Source organism: Eubalaena glacialis, chromosome 15 (assembly GCF_028564815.1).
Source record: "Eubalaena glacialis isolate mEubGla1 chromosome 15, mEubGla1.1.hap2.+ XY, whole genome shotgun sequence".
NCBI classification, from domain to species: Eukaryota; Metazoa; Chordata; class Mammalia; order Artiodactyla; family Balaenidae; genus Eubalaena; species Eubalaena glacialis.
The window spans coordinates 28,355,493-28,373,044 of NC_083730.1; the positions used below are offsets into that span (position 1 = coordinate 28,355,493).

General features: G+C 49.6%; 1 protein-coding gene across 1 annotated transcript in view; it reads right to left on the reverse strand.

Moving 5' to 3' along the window:
- ARK2C (arkadia (RNF111) C-terminal like ring finger ubiquitin ligase 2C) overlaps positions 1-17,552 on the reverse strand; it is a 102,199-nt gene that overhangs the window by 12,686 nt on the left and 71,961 nt on the right. The window contains exon 2 of the mRNA XM_061170040.1: positions 1,208-1,523. Within this exon, the coding sequence (XP_061026023.1) occupies positions 1,208-1,523 (316 nt within the window). The remainder of the gene's footprint in view (positions 1-1,207; positions 1,524-17,552) is intronic.

Consider the following 17,552-nt stretch of genomic DNA (forward strand, 5'->3'; position numbering starts at 1 on the left):
CCCTGAACACTCCAGATCATGGTGACCTCTCCTTCCTCTGACCTCCTACAGCACTCACCTTCTGTCCCAGGCACCCCAACCTCTATAGACATGGACGCTTGGGGCCTTAAAGATCATCAAGTCCAGAGGTGCTCAAAGTGTGCTCCAAGCACCCCTGGCAGTCCCTGAGACCCCTTCATGGGGTTTGCGAGGTCAAAATGATTTTCATAATAATACTATCATGTTATTTGCTTTTTCACTCTCATTCTCTCACAAGTGAACAGTGGAATTTTCTAGAAACTACATGACATGTGATTCTGACACATTTGAGTGCAGAAGAAGACTTGAGAATACAGCCATCTTCTATTAAGCCAGGCATGAAAAAGATTTGTAAATATGTATTTTTTAAAAGTCACTCTTTTCACTGATTTAGATGCCAAAAATACAGCTATTTTTTGAAAAACATAATATTGGTGTTAACATATAACTTTGTTATTGTTATTTTTAAATGAATTAGTAAGTATTTTTAAATTTCTCAGTTTTAATTTCTAATAGGGTAAGTATCAATAGTCATAACCCACATAAACAGAAGCTTGCTGTAATCCTCAGTAACTTTTCAGAGTGTAAAAAGGGTCCTGAGACAAAAAATGTTTGAGAACCACTTAACTTGTACAGCTCCTTCTCTTAACAATTGAGGCTCAAAGGGGTGAAGTGACTTGCCCAGGATCCCACAGCTACTTCAGCCCCATTTGATTAGTATTATCTCATTTTACTCTGCACTTGTTTCATAGCTGGTCTCTCCAACCAGACGGTGGGCTCTTTGAGGGCAGGGCTGACCCAGCCCTGTCCTGATGTATCCCTTAGGGACCTCCAATGTTAGAAACTGGTGGCCATGAAGTTTGAGGGGACGTGAGGGGTCCCCTAGTCTAGTCTCCCACAGCGTTGAAAAGTCCACTGTGAGCATCCTAGCCCACCACTTACCCAGCTCCTGACCAGTTACCTGGGCGATATGACAGGGACACACACTAGCAACAGAGGGAACCCGTATCAGGTTACGGCAGCGCTCACTGCCCGAAACAAATGCCTCTAAGTGGAGCAAAAGCTGCCTCCTACACAGAGACTCATTTGGTGACTGACTGCTGGCCAAGCCTGGCAGGGCAGAAGCCAGGGGTCCAGCGCTCGGCCCCGCCCCGGCCCCGCCCCGCCCCCGCCCAGGTAGCACACACACCTGGGGTGCGAGAGGAGCCTGCGGTGCTGGGCTTCCAGGAGCTGCTGCTGCAGGAGGTATTGCTGGTGCAGGGCCTGAGGTAGGAAGGAGGGACCTGTGACGTCCTGGAACTGCAGGGTGGGCAGCGGGGTCAGCGACTGGTGCAGGGCGCCGCTGTGCTGGTGGGCCGGGGCCATGTGGGCGCTGAGGCCCGGCTGCGACTGCACCGGGTGGGCCAGGGGGAAGTCGGGAGCGAGCTGCTGCGGTTGCGGGGGGCCCAGATGGAAGTGGCGGCAGGAGGTAGCGTGAGGATGCTGAGACCTTTGAAAGGGGGCACCTGGAGAAGCAATGACAAAGACTCCATGAGGACCAGCCCTGCTACCCTCTCCCACAGACCCCGTCTCCCCCTACCCCCAAGCTGCAGCTGGTGAAACGCGAGACCTTCATTAGAACACACAGTGTCATCACTTTTGTATACAAATGATCATCGGGGCGCTCCCTAGTAAAGGCTCTGTGCAGTATGTGTTGGAGGGGGGGGGGAGTATTTTGTTTAATAAATAGATAAGCATCCTCTTTTAAATTAACACACTTGTTAAAGGAATTTTAAGGTCCCTGGAGGCAGTTTGGCTTTCTTGAATTTCTCCCATGCAACCTTATTGACCCTACTACCTTTTTAAATAGATGCCTAGAGAAAATTTAGTCCAGCCTAGTCAAGCTCTGAACTTTACTGAAGACTTGGCTAGCCAGGACCCAGCCGACAGGGAGCCCAAATTTCCAAAGAGAAAACAACCAGAAGTTGTTTTCCATGCAATTTTAAGAAAAATAAAAAAACTAATCCCACAAAATTTTTAAGTAATAATGAAATAATTTGTTATAATTTATTTAAAAGCAAAGATTTCCAGCAATAAGCTGGGCTCACGCTGCATTTAATCTAGTCTCCACTACCTTCTAAATAACATTGACCTTGATGATGACAAAGCCTTACAAATTTTCCATAAGCAAAGATCCAGCTCTCAGCGCTGGAGTCCTTTAATAAGGAAGGAAGTGGACTTGGCACCTCAGGAAGCTTTACAGAGGCTTCCTGCTAAACATGGCAGGTTCAACATATATCTGCTCCTTCCCAAACCCCACTGAAATGAGAGCAAAGGCATAAAGAGAAAATAAACAGACAAGGACAGAGAGAACAGGAGAGGTGACATCAGCAGGCAACAAATGTCAACAGATTTTTGGAAGGTGGAAAGCAGATGGAGGAATTAGCAGAGCTGAGGAATTGGAAACCAAGCACCTAATGAAGGCGCAGTCAACGAGAAGCGGACAGATCTTGCCACACGTGCTGGAAGGGTCAGGACAACTCCTGTGGTGGCAGGAGAGATGGCGGCGCTGAGAACAGGGAGGCTGGTGGCCAGTCTGTATGAGGAGCAATTCTGCCCAGGGCATCTCCCCTCCCCCATGCAGGGCAGTGACTGCCGCTCCCTCGCCCTGGCATTTTGCAGGGAAACTGAGCCAGAAAGGCTCCAGTAGAGGAGGACAGGGGTGCAGCACCGTGCTCAAACAGGGGGGGTTAAGTGAAAGCCTTATACATGGAACTTTGGAAACCCCTGCTCCCTTCTGCCACTTGGTTCAGAGGGTGCTGCCACTCAGGTGCCCCTCCCCTGCACACCCCACAGCCCCAGGCTGGAAACTGGCCTCAGAAATAGCTCTACAGTTCCTTCTGGTTGGGAGTACCCCGTAAAATGGTTGAGTCCCCAACTGGCGACTCCATAATAAAGCCCATAAGTTGAAAGGTCCATATCCATACACACACACACACACACACACACACACACACACACACACACACACACAGATTCTGGAAGTTTTTAGTGACCTACTCTTCAATATGAACAGACAGCCAAGGATGACCAGTCTCTTGAGGAAGATTACAAAGTGAAAAGAGAGAAAGAATATACTAAATTTAAAAAAAAAGAAAAAGAAAAAGAAAATAAACTCAGAGGAACAGAAGTAATGCAAGGATCCGAAAAAAATAAACTTCAAAACACTTTAATTAATATCCTCAGAAAAATGATGTTGGATCCATGAGACAACAACAAGCTCCTTTAAAAGGAGCGATGAAAAAACAAAAGAGCTCTTGGAAATTAAAAATATAAGAGGTGAAATATGAAATTCAGCAGAAGGGTTGGAAGATAACGCTGGGGAGATTTCCCAGGAAGCGGAACAAGAAAACAAGGTGTTGAGGAAAAAGATGCCAACGTTGAAGGATGCTGTCAGAAGATTCCACAGTTTTCTAGTAAGAGAGAAAGAATGGAGAAAATTATGGAAAAAAATTATTTAAAGTATTTCCCAGAACTGACGGTCAGTTTCTAGATAGAAAAGGCCCTCTGAGTGCCCAGCAAAATGGGGGGAGCGGGGAGAAGAACCACACACCAAGGCATCTCCCTGGGAAATGTCCAAGCAGTGGGGCAGAGAGATGATTCTGACGCCTTCCAGAGAGAAAGCAAACTGGTCCCATTTGAAGGGTCTGGAAGCAGGATAGCACCAGATTTTTCAAGAGCAACACTGGAAGGTTGAAAACAGTAGAGCAACTGCTTTCAAGGTGCCGAAGTGGTGTCGGGGGAAGATTTTCAATCTAGAATTCTGTGCCCAGCCAAACAATTAATCAGGCGTGAGAGTAGAATAAGGCCATTTTCAACCATGGAGGGTCTCAAAACAAATTAATCTTCTCACACCCTTTCTCAAAGAACTACTGATGCAAACCAAAAGAAAGGAGCAAAGAAATAGGGGGTGACACCTGGAAGAGGGGGCTTTCCCAAGCACGTGGCTGTACAGGGCCTCCAGCAATCGTTTCAAGGCGGGGAGGAGGGAGGGCGCTCTGAGGGGTAGCTGGGGGGTGGATCAAAAATATAACATTACCATCAGATTTGGCCACATGAAAATAGTATTTGAAGGAATTTTCCAATTTTGTAGAGCATTTGGTAAGAATTTGTAAAAATGCCACAGAAAGCAGGCAATTATTACCTCTAGGAAGAGAAAAAATTGTTCAGAAAGTGTAATTATTACATAGTACTTGGTTCAGCAGTGAACAATGTTTATATATTAATAATACAACAAGCATTAATAAACTATTTTAGAACAGAAAAGGACATTTCTTCCATAATAAGAAGAAAATAGACAATGTCAAAATTGAAAAATCAACAAAGAGCAGTAAAAGAATTTATTTAGAAATTTACTTAGTAATTTATGTATTTCAGGAAGTAAATACTCGAAGAAGAGTTGGAAATGTTGAGCTTCTAGTGGTGGGACTAGGGTGGGGAGGGCAAGGGGCAGACAATTGCTGTTTTACTAAATGTGTCTTATATTGGAGCTATCTGACTTTGTAAATGACATGCATGTCATTGATAGTTTTTTTTAAATCTTTTAAAAATAAATATTTGCAAAACAAAATGGAAATAAAATGTATTTCTGGCTCACTGCAAGTGAACCAGAAAAGAATGATCTAGAACCTTAATTCCCACAAGCATTCCAGATCAGTGGGGCCTCCTCTGCCTGGTGAATTCTGGCTTCCATGAGTCCAGGGGCTGTAGCCTGAGCAAGCAGGCTCTGGATTCCCCCTTCTCCCTCACCACCATCTACCATACCGTAAAAAAGGAGGAGAAGGTCCACATGACCAAAGGAAGGAGGGCAAGAAGGGAAAGGAGAGCTGTCGAAAGCTAACAAAGTGAAAGACAGGCATGACTGCAGAGGAAGGGAATGGGGTTTTAAAAAAAGGATATTGTAAAGACTCCAATCCAGCACTGTCTATTAAATTACAATGTGAGCCACATATGTAATTGTAAATTTTCTAGTAGCCACCTTTAAAGAAGTAAAAAGAGACAGGTGAATTTAATTTTAATAGTGTATGTTATATAACTCAGTGTATCCAAAATATTGTTTCAACATGTACTCAATATAAAAAAATTATTGAGATATTTTACATTGGGTTTTTTTTCATATTAAGTCTTCAAAATCCAGTGTACATCTGGCACTTACAACACACCTTAGTTCGGAGAGCCACTTGTGGTTAGCGGCTTCCATGTTGGACAATGCAGCTCCAAAAGAAAAAGACCAACTCCATACATAGAGCAAAGAATTTTAGCCAAGTTTGCTAACTGGTCTGCCTTCGGAGGGGGAGTCCCCATTGCTTACTGGTGAGACGCACACCCCTTAGCCTGATTCTCAAGCTCCATCCCCCCGATCCCCACCGCCCAAGCCCTCCCCGACATCAAATCTCCAGACACTCCACGCACATTCCCACCCTGGGGCCATTGCTCATGCTGGTTGCTGCCTTCCCTGTCTTTAAAGGTCATCTCTCAGCAACTCAAAAAATGCCTCCCCTGCCTGCCAGCCCCCAGGGACGCCTTCCTCCTCTGCATTCCTGTAGAAGGCCCTGTCACTACCACTCATTTGGCACCTGGCAGTAGCTACCTTGAGCTGTTTCTTCACACTCACCACCCCCAGCTGGCTGAGCTTCCTGTCTTGCTGTTTCTGGATCCCCACGCACCTCCCTGGAGCTGGCACTCAGTAAATACCTGGTTGGCTGACTGCTGGAGGGACTGAGGGAAAAGCAGTGGCTCGAGGGGACTGATGCACTGGGGCTGGTTGAAGGCAAACTGATTTGAAATCGAGAGGGAGAGTGGCAAGTAGGCCCGGGTGAGCTCCAGGTTTTAAAGCTGCAGTGCACAGGGGCTGGGCAGGCAGAGCAGGCCAGCGTCCTCCCCCTCGGGGGCTGGTGAAGCCTCTCCCACCACCAGGAACAGCAGCTGCCTCCCTCCCACAAGCCCCTCCTGCCAGGAGGGCGCCCACCCTGTGAGGGGGGCCCTTCCGGTTTCTATGGAGGCCCATTAGGGAGAGGACCGACCACCACCCTGGAGAGGTTTCCACTCTCCTGTAACCTGTGTCCTCCAACTGATGCACTGGGCAGTGAGAACAGCTGCCCTCTCTCCTGGATTGGCAGCAAGAGAAAAGTGAACAAAAGGATCTATATGTCTCATAATATTTCAGGCAATTTCTACCTGCAAAAGTCCTTTGACTTCTGTTCTGGGACTTTGTGCCCCTCTCCCCTGTCATCTCCATCCCCAGAGGGTTCTCAGTCTCATCAGCTCTGCTCAGAGGGGCATTAAAGGCAGGAGACATCCGTTCTGGGGCCCCTGACTCTCCCCAACCCTGTGTGCTGTAGGGTCTGTGAAAGTAGCAGCTGCTGTATTCGGTCTCTAAGACCAGAGGAGTGAAGTTCTTAGGGTAGACTAGTCGGGCCCATGACAAGCCAGTGACCAGTGACAGCTGAGTAACACATCCCCAAATGCCCCCATCAACAAATAACCTACAATTTTTCCCATTAGAGTTACTCCTTTGGGTTAAAAAAATAATCTCCAGGTGTCCTTGAATATATTATCCATTTATCTTATTTCCCCAGGACTGAAATGCCATCAACTGGAGGATTCATCATGAACTAAATAACATTCTTAGGGAGTGAGGAGAAAGAGGGGTTACATTTTTTAAAAACCACCACATTAAAGAAACACAGCAAGTGTAAGACACAAATTAGTTTCAGAAATGTGTAGAAAAACATGTGCACCTTAGAATTCTGGAAATTGATGCTATAGGACCCCCCTGAGAGCTAGCTGGGAGGACCCCCCTGAGAGCTAGCTGGGAGGACCCCCGAGAGCTAGCTGGCAGCACCTTCAAGCAGGGGTGCTCCCCGGGGGCCTGAGCAAGGCAAGGCAGGGCTGGGGCAGGGGGAGGCCACTGTGCGGGGGCTTGCCTGACGGCCACCTGGCACACGCAGGTGCTCCACAAGAGCTGGTGGCTGATTCGTGCCTCATGGGCAGGGAGCCAAAGAGGCTGGCAGCTGGAGAGGGGGCGGAACAGCAGAAACCACACAGCCCCATGAGGAAGGGAAGGTAAAAGAGAAGCGGAGGACGTGGGGGCCAAAGGCTATGGGCAAGGTGGGTGGAGATGACAGTGACAGAGGTCTCGAGTCTCTGGAAGGTTCATTGACACTCATCTGGTAAATGACAGAGCAGAGATTTGAACTGAGGTCTTTCCTGAAAGCCAATTGTCAATGGGAGGGAGGGGCAGAGCCAGGGAACTAGAAGGCTTGATAAAGTGAGGGGCCCTGCTGAGGAGGAGAGCAGGGCAGGAACAGGGCCTGGACACCCAGAGGACACTCTGGGCCGGTCCAGGTTTCCTGGGGACAATGGGGATGGAGACAAGGGGGCCAAAGGAGCCTCAGAGCTGGGCCTGGGTGGGAGCTGAGAGGAGCCAGGCCAACAAGTCAGAAAGCCAGAAACGTCGGTGGCGACAGCAGAGCCGTGTGGCCTGATAGGCGTCTCCGGAGCAGGCAGCATCCTGAGCTGGAGGAATGTTCTAGCTGTATCCTAACCTGCACCAGCTTGCTCACCTCAGGGTAACGCGGCTTTCATCCTTCAGACTCCGGGGCTGAGAGGCACTGCCTTCAAACCCTCAGGTGAAGAGGGAAGGGGAAGAGCAGGCAGTGCTGGAGGCAAGGACCAGGGGGGGCCCGCCTCCCACCCCAGTGCCCCAGGTAACTGCCTCCTGCCAGCGGGGGCCTCAGGGACAAGGTTGCTGACCCACGGGCCAACCAGGCCGAACGTCCCCCACTCCTCCAAGGGATGCAGGACCCTGGGAGAATAGGATGGGAACCAAACCTTTCCGCATCTCCAGGGAATCTGGCAGGTCCCGTCCTCCCCAGGCCAGTTCTCAGGCGTCAGATTCCCGCTGTCCTCAGGTCATTGACCCGCATCACTCTCCCTTAGAGGTGGGGGCAGAACAGGAGGGCGGGGCCCACAGCAGAGTCACAAGGGAGGGGAGGGCCAAAGAGAGCCCCTCCCAAAGGCCCCCGGGATGGAGGGCAGCCAGCCAGCAGGGACAGGAGGCTGATACTTGTCTCTGCTGAGCACTTCCTTGAAGCTGGGCTGGAGTCAGAGTGTACTCCTCTCTGAAAAGCCAGCTCTCAAGCAACAAAGAAAACCAGTTTTTTGAAAGCAGATTTCTGCCCACAAGAGGCCAGGGAGGAAGGCCTCTGCTACCAAAGAGGCTTTCAGAGCCAGGCAGAGTCACACGGTGTAAGGGCTCCGTCCTAGAGGCCTGGGTGCCTCCCCTCGCTGTCAGACCAGGCGGGACACTGGACTTCTCTGGGCCTCAGTTTCCGAGACCATGACCCACAATGATGCGCCTGATGCTACACACCTGCTAACATCTCTCCGCTGAAGGGGCCACAGGCACCTTCTGGCCTGGCCTCTCCTCTTGCTCGCGGGGAAACCAAGTAAGAAGCACAGGAAGACCTTGCGCACTGAGTGTTGTGACTGCCCCTGGAGTCCCCCAGCAGTCCAGGCCAGACCCAGGTCTCCTGCCCCACCTCCTGTTGGGACAAGCCTGTGTGTTCTGTCCCATGTCCAGCACCGGAACTGAGCTCAAAGCAGGGAGAGGCAGAGTAGACCAGTGCTGAACTTCTAAGTCCATCTTCCAATGGCTGCCACATCATCCTAAAGCCAGTTCTGAGTGTTCCATCCCTTGCACATGCCCCTTCTGGCCTCTCTCTCTCTCACTGCTCCCTGTGACCTTCCCTCTCACCTCTCCTGGACCCCCAGGGGTCTTACCTGCCCCCTGGCCCCATACCCTGCCTCCCAGGGCTGTTGCATTCTGTCCAACCTAGACCACCCAGGGCAGATGTTAACTCTGGGATGGAATCTCCCAGCGGATGAAACTTTTCTCTCCATCAGATTTGTGGCATTTGCCTATTATACTTGGCATTTTATTTCTGGACAAATTTTATCTCCAATAATCAGCTGTAAAGTGAGTGATTTCAGGACAAATACCATGCAGTAAATGTCCTTTGTTCTTAGAAGGATTAAGGAAACTTCCAAGAAGGGAGGGAGAGAGAATGCAAGAAAGTGAGAGAATGGAAGAGAGAAGGAAAGAGAAAGAAGCAGGGAGGCGTGAGGAAGAGAGGGAAGAAAGGAAGAAGGAAGGACAAAAGAGAAAAAAGACCTTCGTTATCTTAGAAAAGTTAAGTATTAGATTATTAGCTAGCAAGGAAATACAGTTCTTCATGGAATCATCGAATATTCAAGCTAAATGAGGCTAAGAGATCATACAGCCTTTGATCTACAGGATGAGAACCCCAAGGAGGCTGGAAAATGGGGGGTGGCTTGTCCGAGGGCTCCCAGGTCGTGATGGCCGAGTTGGGATGGAGTCCAGGCCTCCTGAGTCCCAGTGCAGTGTGCTCCACCTTGTGCTGCATTTCAGAGTCGCCCTGCCCAGCGCCCAGCTCCTCATATGCCCACACCCATCCACACGTGCTACCCCAGCTCCTCATATGCCCACACCCATCCACACGTGCTACCCCAGCTCCTCATATGCCCACACCCATCCACACGTGCTACCCCAGAGAGAGGAACCCGCCTGCCCAGGCCCTGGTGGGCCCACCTCCCCTCCCCATGCCCATCCCCATCCCAAGCTCCCCCAGGAGGAAGCCTTTCCTTCCTAGTAACCATGAGATAACGAGGGACCAGCTGCTGGTGCCATGGGGAAGCAGTCTGAATCTCTGCTGTGAGAGATGCTGGGAAATGGCCGTGGTGGCTGACATTGCGTAGGTTCGGCCCAGTCCACATTGACCAGCAGCCCCAGGCCTCTTCCCTGGCCTAAGAAAATGCCAAGGACAAGCCCCAACTTTTATGCAGTAGACCAAGGTCTTTCCAGCCCATTGGGTGCTCCTGTCACAGGCAACTCCTGCAGGGTCCCTGGAAATCCTGTGAAAAGCTTTAGATCGTACAATTCATAGGGTTTAACTGATAAAGAGGGATAGAGGAAAATTCTGGGGTCTTGGCACAAATTCTGGGCACCTTGTGTTAACATGCACAGGGATAAACTGGAGTCTGATGAGGAGACCAGGGTTGGGAGGGGACTTGAGTTGTCTAAGAGGAGGAACAGCTGAAGAATCTGGGTGTGAGCAGCAAAGAGGAGACTCAGGGTCAGGTAATAGCTGCAGGCAAAGGGATTAGCTCTTTCTGGTAGATCTGGGTCAACGTAAGGAAGACATTTCTTAGAATTCACTTTGTCCTCCAAGGTTCCTCATCACTGGTCATGTCCATGCAGAGGCTGGCTAGCTGCCAGCAGAGAAGTGTGAACACTGGAGGGGAAGATGGCCTGGAGCACCTCCAGGGTCCCTTCTGTGCCCGCCATGAGATGATGCAAATTCACTGCAACATCTACCCCCTGCCTGAGCATAGTTAGGCCAAACTGGTCTTTGAAAGCACAGAAAGGGTGGTCTGGGTGATGGGGAAAGGAGGAAGGAACATGGCAGCAAGCAGAGAGCACACCCGAGTACTCAGGGCCCAAGCCTGCAGATGCAAGGAGGAGAAGCAACCCACAGGCAGGCGTCCAAAGACAGACTCCCTCTTCTACTCAACATAGCCCCAGGAGCCTCCTCTTCCGTCTGCACTGATACCGCTCAGAACTTTGTTTCCTGCATATTCTGAGCCTCCCAGTGGCCCCCACCAACTTCTCCAGCTTGGGACACGTTCAAGTTTCATGTTGCTAGGTAATGCATCCTTTGTGAACCACTCAGATTCAGGATGGCTGGAGAGGTGATACAGGAGAGATGGAGGAGGGGGCAAATTGTGGGATGTCTGAATGGCAGGACCAGGGGCTGGGGTATACCTCGTGAGCTAACTACTTGAGTGCAACCCAGAGAAATCAGAGATGAAGAATATGGAAAGTGGGTCATCTGCCCAGAACCCAGCTTCCTAGACTGTTCTTTCTGGCTTCCTTCCTTACTCCAGGTAAATCGAATTAACCTCTTTTGCTCCAGTTGATCACCCCAAAGAAGCCTATTCCCTGGCTCAGTTTCTTGGCTGCCAGAGGTCTGCTTTCCTCCCTCTGCATAGTTTGGTTCCCTGACCAATGGGAACAAACGGCCTAGAAAGGAAGTGATATGACCAGAGGGATTCTTTACAGCCGCTTTGTGAATGCTTCCCCAAGGCCAGCCTTTGATCTCTAAAGAAAAGCTCAGCTTCTTCCAAGGAACTGAATTCCTGGCTCTCAAAGCACGGTTGGGAGGGAACTTACCATCCTAAGGAAGCCTACTTGCTCATGGGCATGAGACAATTAAACAGCAAACTTCCAGCAAGCAGCAAAGGACCAGTTCTTCAGTTGTGGTTGCAAACCAGGGATAAAGGAAGAGAGCCCAGGAGCGGGAGGTCAGCTAGAGACAGGATGCAACTACAGAAGAGGAAAGAGCCTATAGGTAATGGAGCAGTCTTCTGGGCATCTTCCAACCCAGAAGATCCTTTTTTCTATCTAATGCCAAGGAGCTCTATGAAAACATTCCCACTATAGTCATAAAAGGGCATTTTGTAGAGGGTATCTATGGTCAGAAGACCTAACCCCATGAGGGCAGGACCTGGCTCTAGCTCATGCACCTGTATTCCTAGAGCTTGGCACAGATCTTAATATGTAGTAAGAACTCATGGAAGGAAGGAAGGAAGGAAGGAAGGAAGGAAGGGGGGAGGGAGGGAGGGAGGGAAGGAGGGAAATGAACTGTTGAACATGTAGGAAGTAGCATCTTGCTAAAAGCCTTGGGAGTGTGCAAAACAGCTGCCTCCCAGCATTTCAGCACTGGGGGGTTTCATGGTAGCAGAGGAACAAATGTGACTCAAGGAGGTAAAGTGTAACGTAGAAAGACTGATGTGGGAGACGCTGCAGACAGAAAGACTGGGAATTCTTTCAGCGAGTCTAGGGATCCAGTTGCAAATCCAACGTGGACTGGGGTGGCCCAGCACACCAGCTGGTCAGTGTGAATTACAACCAACGAACCCAGAAGAAGAAGTGCTTTCAAACCCAGAACAGAAAGCCTCCTGCCATTCCTGGCCGAGGAAGGAGGGGTCTGCACTGTTGACGGCACTGGTTAGCTTTCTTGTAAACCATATGTAGTTCGTCCTAGGTCATGAGTTTAGATAATCTTCTAATATTCTTGATAACGACTCAAGTAAATTAAAAAAAAAAAACCCAAGCCTCAACAACTTTCAAGAAGTGTCAGGGCAGCTACCTGGGCCCATCTCACATTAGCATTGCCTGGTATCCAAAATAGGCAGACCAAGTTCAGAAAGCCACTTTAACTCGGACTCTATTGAGGTTTGCAGCACACAGGTTACACCCACACAAAGGCCCAGCCCTAGGAATATTGTGGGCAGGACTGAGGGTAACATCATTCCTCGGCCTCCCATTTCCCCAAGGAGAGTTCTGTTCCTTCTGACTCTGTGTTCTCCTGTGCCTCCTCCGCCCTGCTGCCAGCCTGGCTCTCAGGGCCCGCTCACTGTGATGGGCAATGACAGACGTGCAACGATGGCTTTCCCCAGGAGCAGTCATGTTTTAGCAAGGTCACATCATGAAGTCCTAATGGTGGGATTTCAGATGACAGCCAGTGAGTCTAGGCACAGGGTGTGGGGGGCTCCCGGCCTCCCCATGCCCTGAAATTAAATTCCGCCAGCGGGTGGGGTGTACCTGCTTTCAGAGTGAGCCAGAGGGAATTAAATTAGATTCCCAACTGTTACTGCCCATGGGCACCTCGGTCTGGCACCCTGGGATGCGGTGTGTGTGTGGGTGTGTGTGTGTGACGGGGGGGGGGAGGGAGTGAGGGAGGACGTTGGTTGAAATATATGAGAGAGGAGAAAGGAAGGCAGGAGAGTGGCTGTAGGAGAGAACAGGAAGGGGGACATCTAAAGGGAGAGAGGGAAGAGACAGGAGCGCAGGAGGGAGACGATGCCTGGAAAAGACTGCGCTGTCACCATCTCAGAACTAGCAGGCCCCAGATGCCGAAAACAGCAAAGGCCCCTCTCGGGTCACCTCAGGGGACTCTGTTGGCCCTGGCTTGGCCTGTGATGGCATCTGCTTCCACCAGCCTGATCGCCCCCCACCCCAAGCAGGCCATGTCTGGCTGTGCCCGTGTCCACTCGGCTCATCGCCTGGTGTCCTGCGTAGGTATCACCCCAGGCCAATGTCCCTTTGACCAGGTCCCCCCAGTTGGACCAAGAGTCCCCACAGGCCAAGACTGTGCCTCAGGAGAGCAGCTGAGGCACTTCACTTCCTAGCTCTTCACTGAGCTTTCTGATATGCAAAATGAGTGCATAGTGGCTCACCTGGCCACCTGACAGGGTAACTATAAGATGCCAGCTGTGAAAGTGCCTTACAGAGGACAAGCGCTTCTCACCCTCCACTGGGCTGGCTGCAGGGAACAGGCTCAGGGAAGACCTACTTCTTCCAAGTCCCCCCTCTCCCCATCAAGTCCCAAGCACGGTCCACAGTGAAATGGCAGGCAGAGGACAGTGGCCAGGGCACCCAGCAACCAACCACCACCCAAGACCTCCCTGTCAACGGAAGCACCCTGGCTGGCCTGCTGCTCCTGGGGTGAACTTAGGACACGAGAGATAGTCATGGGCCAGTAATAACATTCCCACTGGAGGCAAAAATTCTCCAGGAGGGAGTCATTGCTTTGGATTAAGCTTTACTCTCTCTCACTCCTGCTTTTAAGATACAAACGTCCCCAAGAGGGTATCACATTAAGTCCTTAATGTTGGGTGTGGATGAACTTGCAAGGCTTTCTCTCTGTCCAGAAAGAATGGAAAAATCATGGAGATGCTGAGTAAGGTGGCAAGGCTGGGAGAGAAAGACTGACTTTATCTCCTTCACAGATCTGCCCCTGCAGCCCTAAGGATGAAGACAGCCAGACAACAGATCTTTTCTGGGTCTAATGCTGTCTGGCCACATGCATTTGATTGGCCAATTGCATTTGACTTTAAACTTGACTTATCCACTCACCAAATATTTACTGCATGCCTATTACTTGCCAGGCACTGTTCTAATGCTGGGATTAGCCGTGCATAACAGTCAAAAACGTGTGTCCCCATGGGACTGTGATCTCGTCCTGCACTGCCCTGTGTGGTCACCACATGTGAAAGTTCACCCCGTGAAATGTGGCTAGTCCAAACTGATAAAGGCTGTCAGTGTAAAACAAGCACCAGACTTCAAAGGTTTAGTACCAACAAAAAAATGTAAAAAATACTAAAAACTTTGCAAATGACTTAATGTTGAAATGATAAGTTTGGGATATATTGAATTAAATAATGTATATTATTAAAATAAATTCCATACTTTTCAAAATGTAACTGTTAGAAAAATTTAAATTTTATATTTCTTACACTGTATTTCCATTGGACAGTGCTGGTCTAGACAGTAAGTAGGTATAAAAGAAAATATGTCATTTATTGATGATGATAAGAGCTAGGGAGAAAACCAACAGGGAAGGAGGATGAGTAGGCAGGGGGTTAATTTTAGATAGGATGGCCAGATGAGCCTTCACTGAGAAGGTGACTTTTCCATAAAGAGCTGAAGGAGCATGAAGATATCAGGAGAAGAGTTTTCCAGGCAGACAGAACTGCGGGTGCAAAGGCCCTGTGGTGAGAGTGTGCCTGGCATTTTGAGGAACATCAGAAGGCCAGTGTGGTTGAAGCAGAGTGAGATAGGGGAGAGTGGTAGGAGTTTAGGTGAGATAAATATTGGGAGCTCAATAAATATTGAGATCATGCAGGACCTCATTGGCCATTATAAGATGTTGGCTTTTACTCTGAGTGAGATTAGAAGCCAAAGGAGGGTGTCTGAGCAGAGAAGTGAAAAAATTTGACTCCCTCTGGCCACCATATTGAGAACAGGCTACAGGGACAAAAGGGCAGAAACAGAGACCAAGAAAGAGATGATTGTTCCTTGGACGAGGGTGGGAATTGGGGCAGAGAGAAAAAGAGGCAGTCACATCCAAAATATATGTCAAGGGTAGAGGTGACCAGATTTGGATGGATTGGACATGGAACATGATAGACAGAGGACAAGGACTCCAGATCTTTTGTCCTGAGCAACTAGAAGGATGGTGTGTTAACAGTTTGCAAAAGTGGCCCCAATCCTTCCCTCCTGGTATGCACGCCCCTTGCAAGGTGACTTTGTAGCCCCTCCCACCAAGAGGCGGAATCTATTTCCCCACCTCTTGAATCTGGGCTTCGCCATATGACTGATTTTGACCAATGTAGTGGAAGTGGCATCATGCCAGTTCTGAGCCTGGGCCTCAAAAGACCTTGCCGTTTCCACTCTCATTCAGACTCCCATATGACCAAGCCCAGGCTAACCCACTGGAGGATGAGTGAGCATGTGAAGCAGAGATAAGTTCCCAGCTGAGGCCATCTCAGAGCAGTCTGTCCCAGCTGATCGTAAAAATATAAGTGAACCCTATAAGACCAAAAGAACTCCCAGCTGAGCCCAACCCACTAAATTGTGAGCTGAATAGATGGTTGTTGTCTTAAAGCGAAGCTTTGTAATGGTTATCATGCAGAAAAATGCAAACTGATACAAACGATGTTGCCATTTATTGAGGTGGAGACTCAATTTTTTATTATGCTGTGATTGTTTTGAATGTGAGTCTGGATGCTTACAGAGCAAAAGCCTTGTCTTCTCTCCCTGCAACACTCAGAGCACCCTCAGGAAAGGGCTAGATGGAATCTGGGTGCTCAGTGCACACTTGGTGAATGGATGGATGAATGGATGGATGGATGGATTCATTCGACAGATGACTTATTAATCGGCTCCCTAAGCACCAGCCAGGTCCCCGATTTACCCTTCTCCTGACAAAGTCAGAAGAGCTTTAAATGCCTCTCCTCCTCCCCGCCACCCGCCTTCTACTCTGTCCAGAGTTTGCAGTTGAACCTCGATTTCCTAGAGCTTTCATCAGCGATAGCAACAGTGAATTGAAACCCACAGATCCGTGTGTTTCCTTGAGAACGTGAAGCACTGATTTCTAGCCTGTTTTGACCTCCCACACCCAGCCTTTTCCCAGATGTGCTAGCAAATAACAAATCAATTGTTTTGAGTTTTTCTTTCTCTCCACCCCCATGACATGTTAATTAGCAGGGGAAATGCCAACAGCAAAGTCAAAAGGGCTGAGGACAATCCCCAGCCCTGAGGAGCCAGCTGGTGCAGCACTGGGCGTCCTGACTTTCCACCCAGGGCTGGTGTCCTTTTCCAGGGCTTCGGGCACTGTTTTCTGCTTCCCTGCTTGTCTTTCCTCCACCCCAGGTGCTCCAGGTCCCTCAGGAACCCCACACGGGTGCCTCTGTGATGCTCTCAGTAATGCTGGTGCATCATGTCACCTCTTACAAAGCATTTCCCAAATGCAGCCAGCCCCACAATCATCCATCTCGGTGAATTATGACACTAATGCCATTTTAGAGATGAAGGAACGGAGGCTCAGAGGGTTAGGCAAACTCACCCCACATCATTTGGCCCAGGGCTGGGAGTTTGGAGCCTGGTTTTCTGATTCCAAACCTGTCTTTCTTTCACTGTCAGCACCATCAAAGTATGTTCTCAATAAAGGGCCAGATACACTGAGGAGGCGGGGAGGGGGGCTCCTTAGGCAAATTGCTGGTAATTTTAGGTTAGGTCTCCCATGGACATTTAACGGATGTCAATCTCTGGCCAAGGTCATCCAGGCCTGGGGTGGGGGCACTTTGAAGAGACACGGGGACTCTCCCAGGCCCTGAAACTGCACCAGCCTGCAACACTGGGGCTCCAGCTGTCCTCTGAAGCTAGCAGGGTATCCAAGAGCCGAGAATAAAGGCCAGTCGCCAGGTTCTTCAGAGGCCTCATGGGACTTGTAGCTCCAGTCAAGCCCTGATCCCACAGTCCCCATTTGTAAGGCTGTGGTGGATGAAATGAAGATGTTTATTGGAGGCAAGCTGGCCCCCACCAAACCTAACATGGCCTCTCAAGAGACCCTCCCCAGCTACCAATGCACCTCTCCCTCTCCGCCAGGGCAAGGGACTCCACATGCTGTGTGCCCTTCCCGAGTCTGGGGGGACGCGTGTGGGTGTTGAGTGTATGTGAGTGTACACATGTATCCACAACCTGCCCCATGGCCTGCTGGGATTACTCAGGCCTGCCTTTTGGCTGTGCCTACACACAGTCCAGGTTTACCAGGTCAATTATTTTTTGTTAAATACCTGCTCTATACCCAACACAATATGGGGGAGTGAAGTATTTTCCCTCAAGGGAAAGGCAAGTTGCATTTAAATGGGTCTTAATCACTCACTCGCTGTGTGGCCTTAGGCAAGTAGCCTAGCCTCTCTGAATCTCCACTTCCCAACCTGCAAAATGGGCATAAGGATATTGCCATCTCTACCTTCAGGACTGTCCTGGATTCATTTGAGATACACTGGGGTAAAACACCTTGAAAATTGTAAAGTGACTTACACATAATGAGGCCTAGTATCAA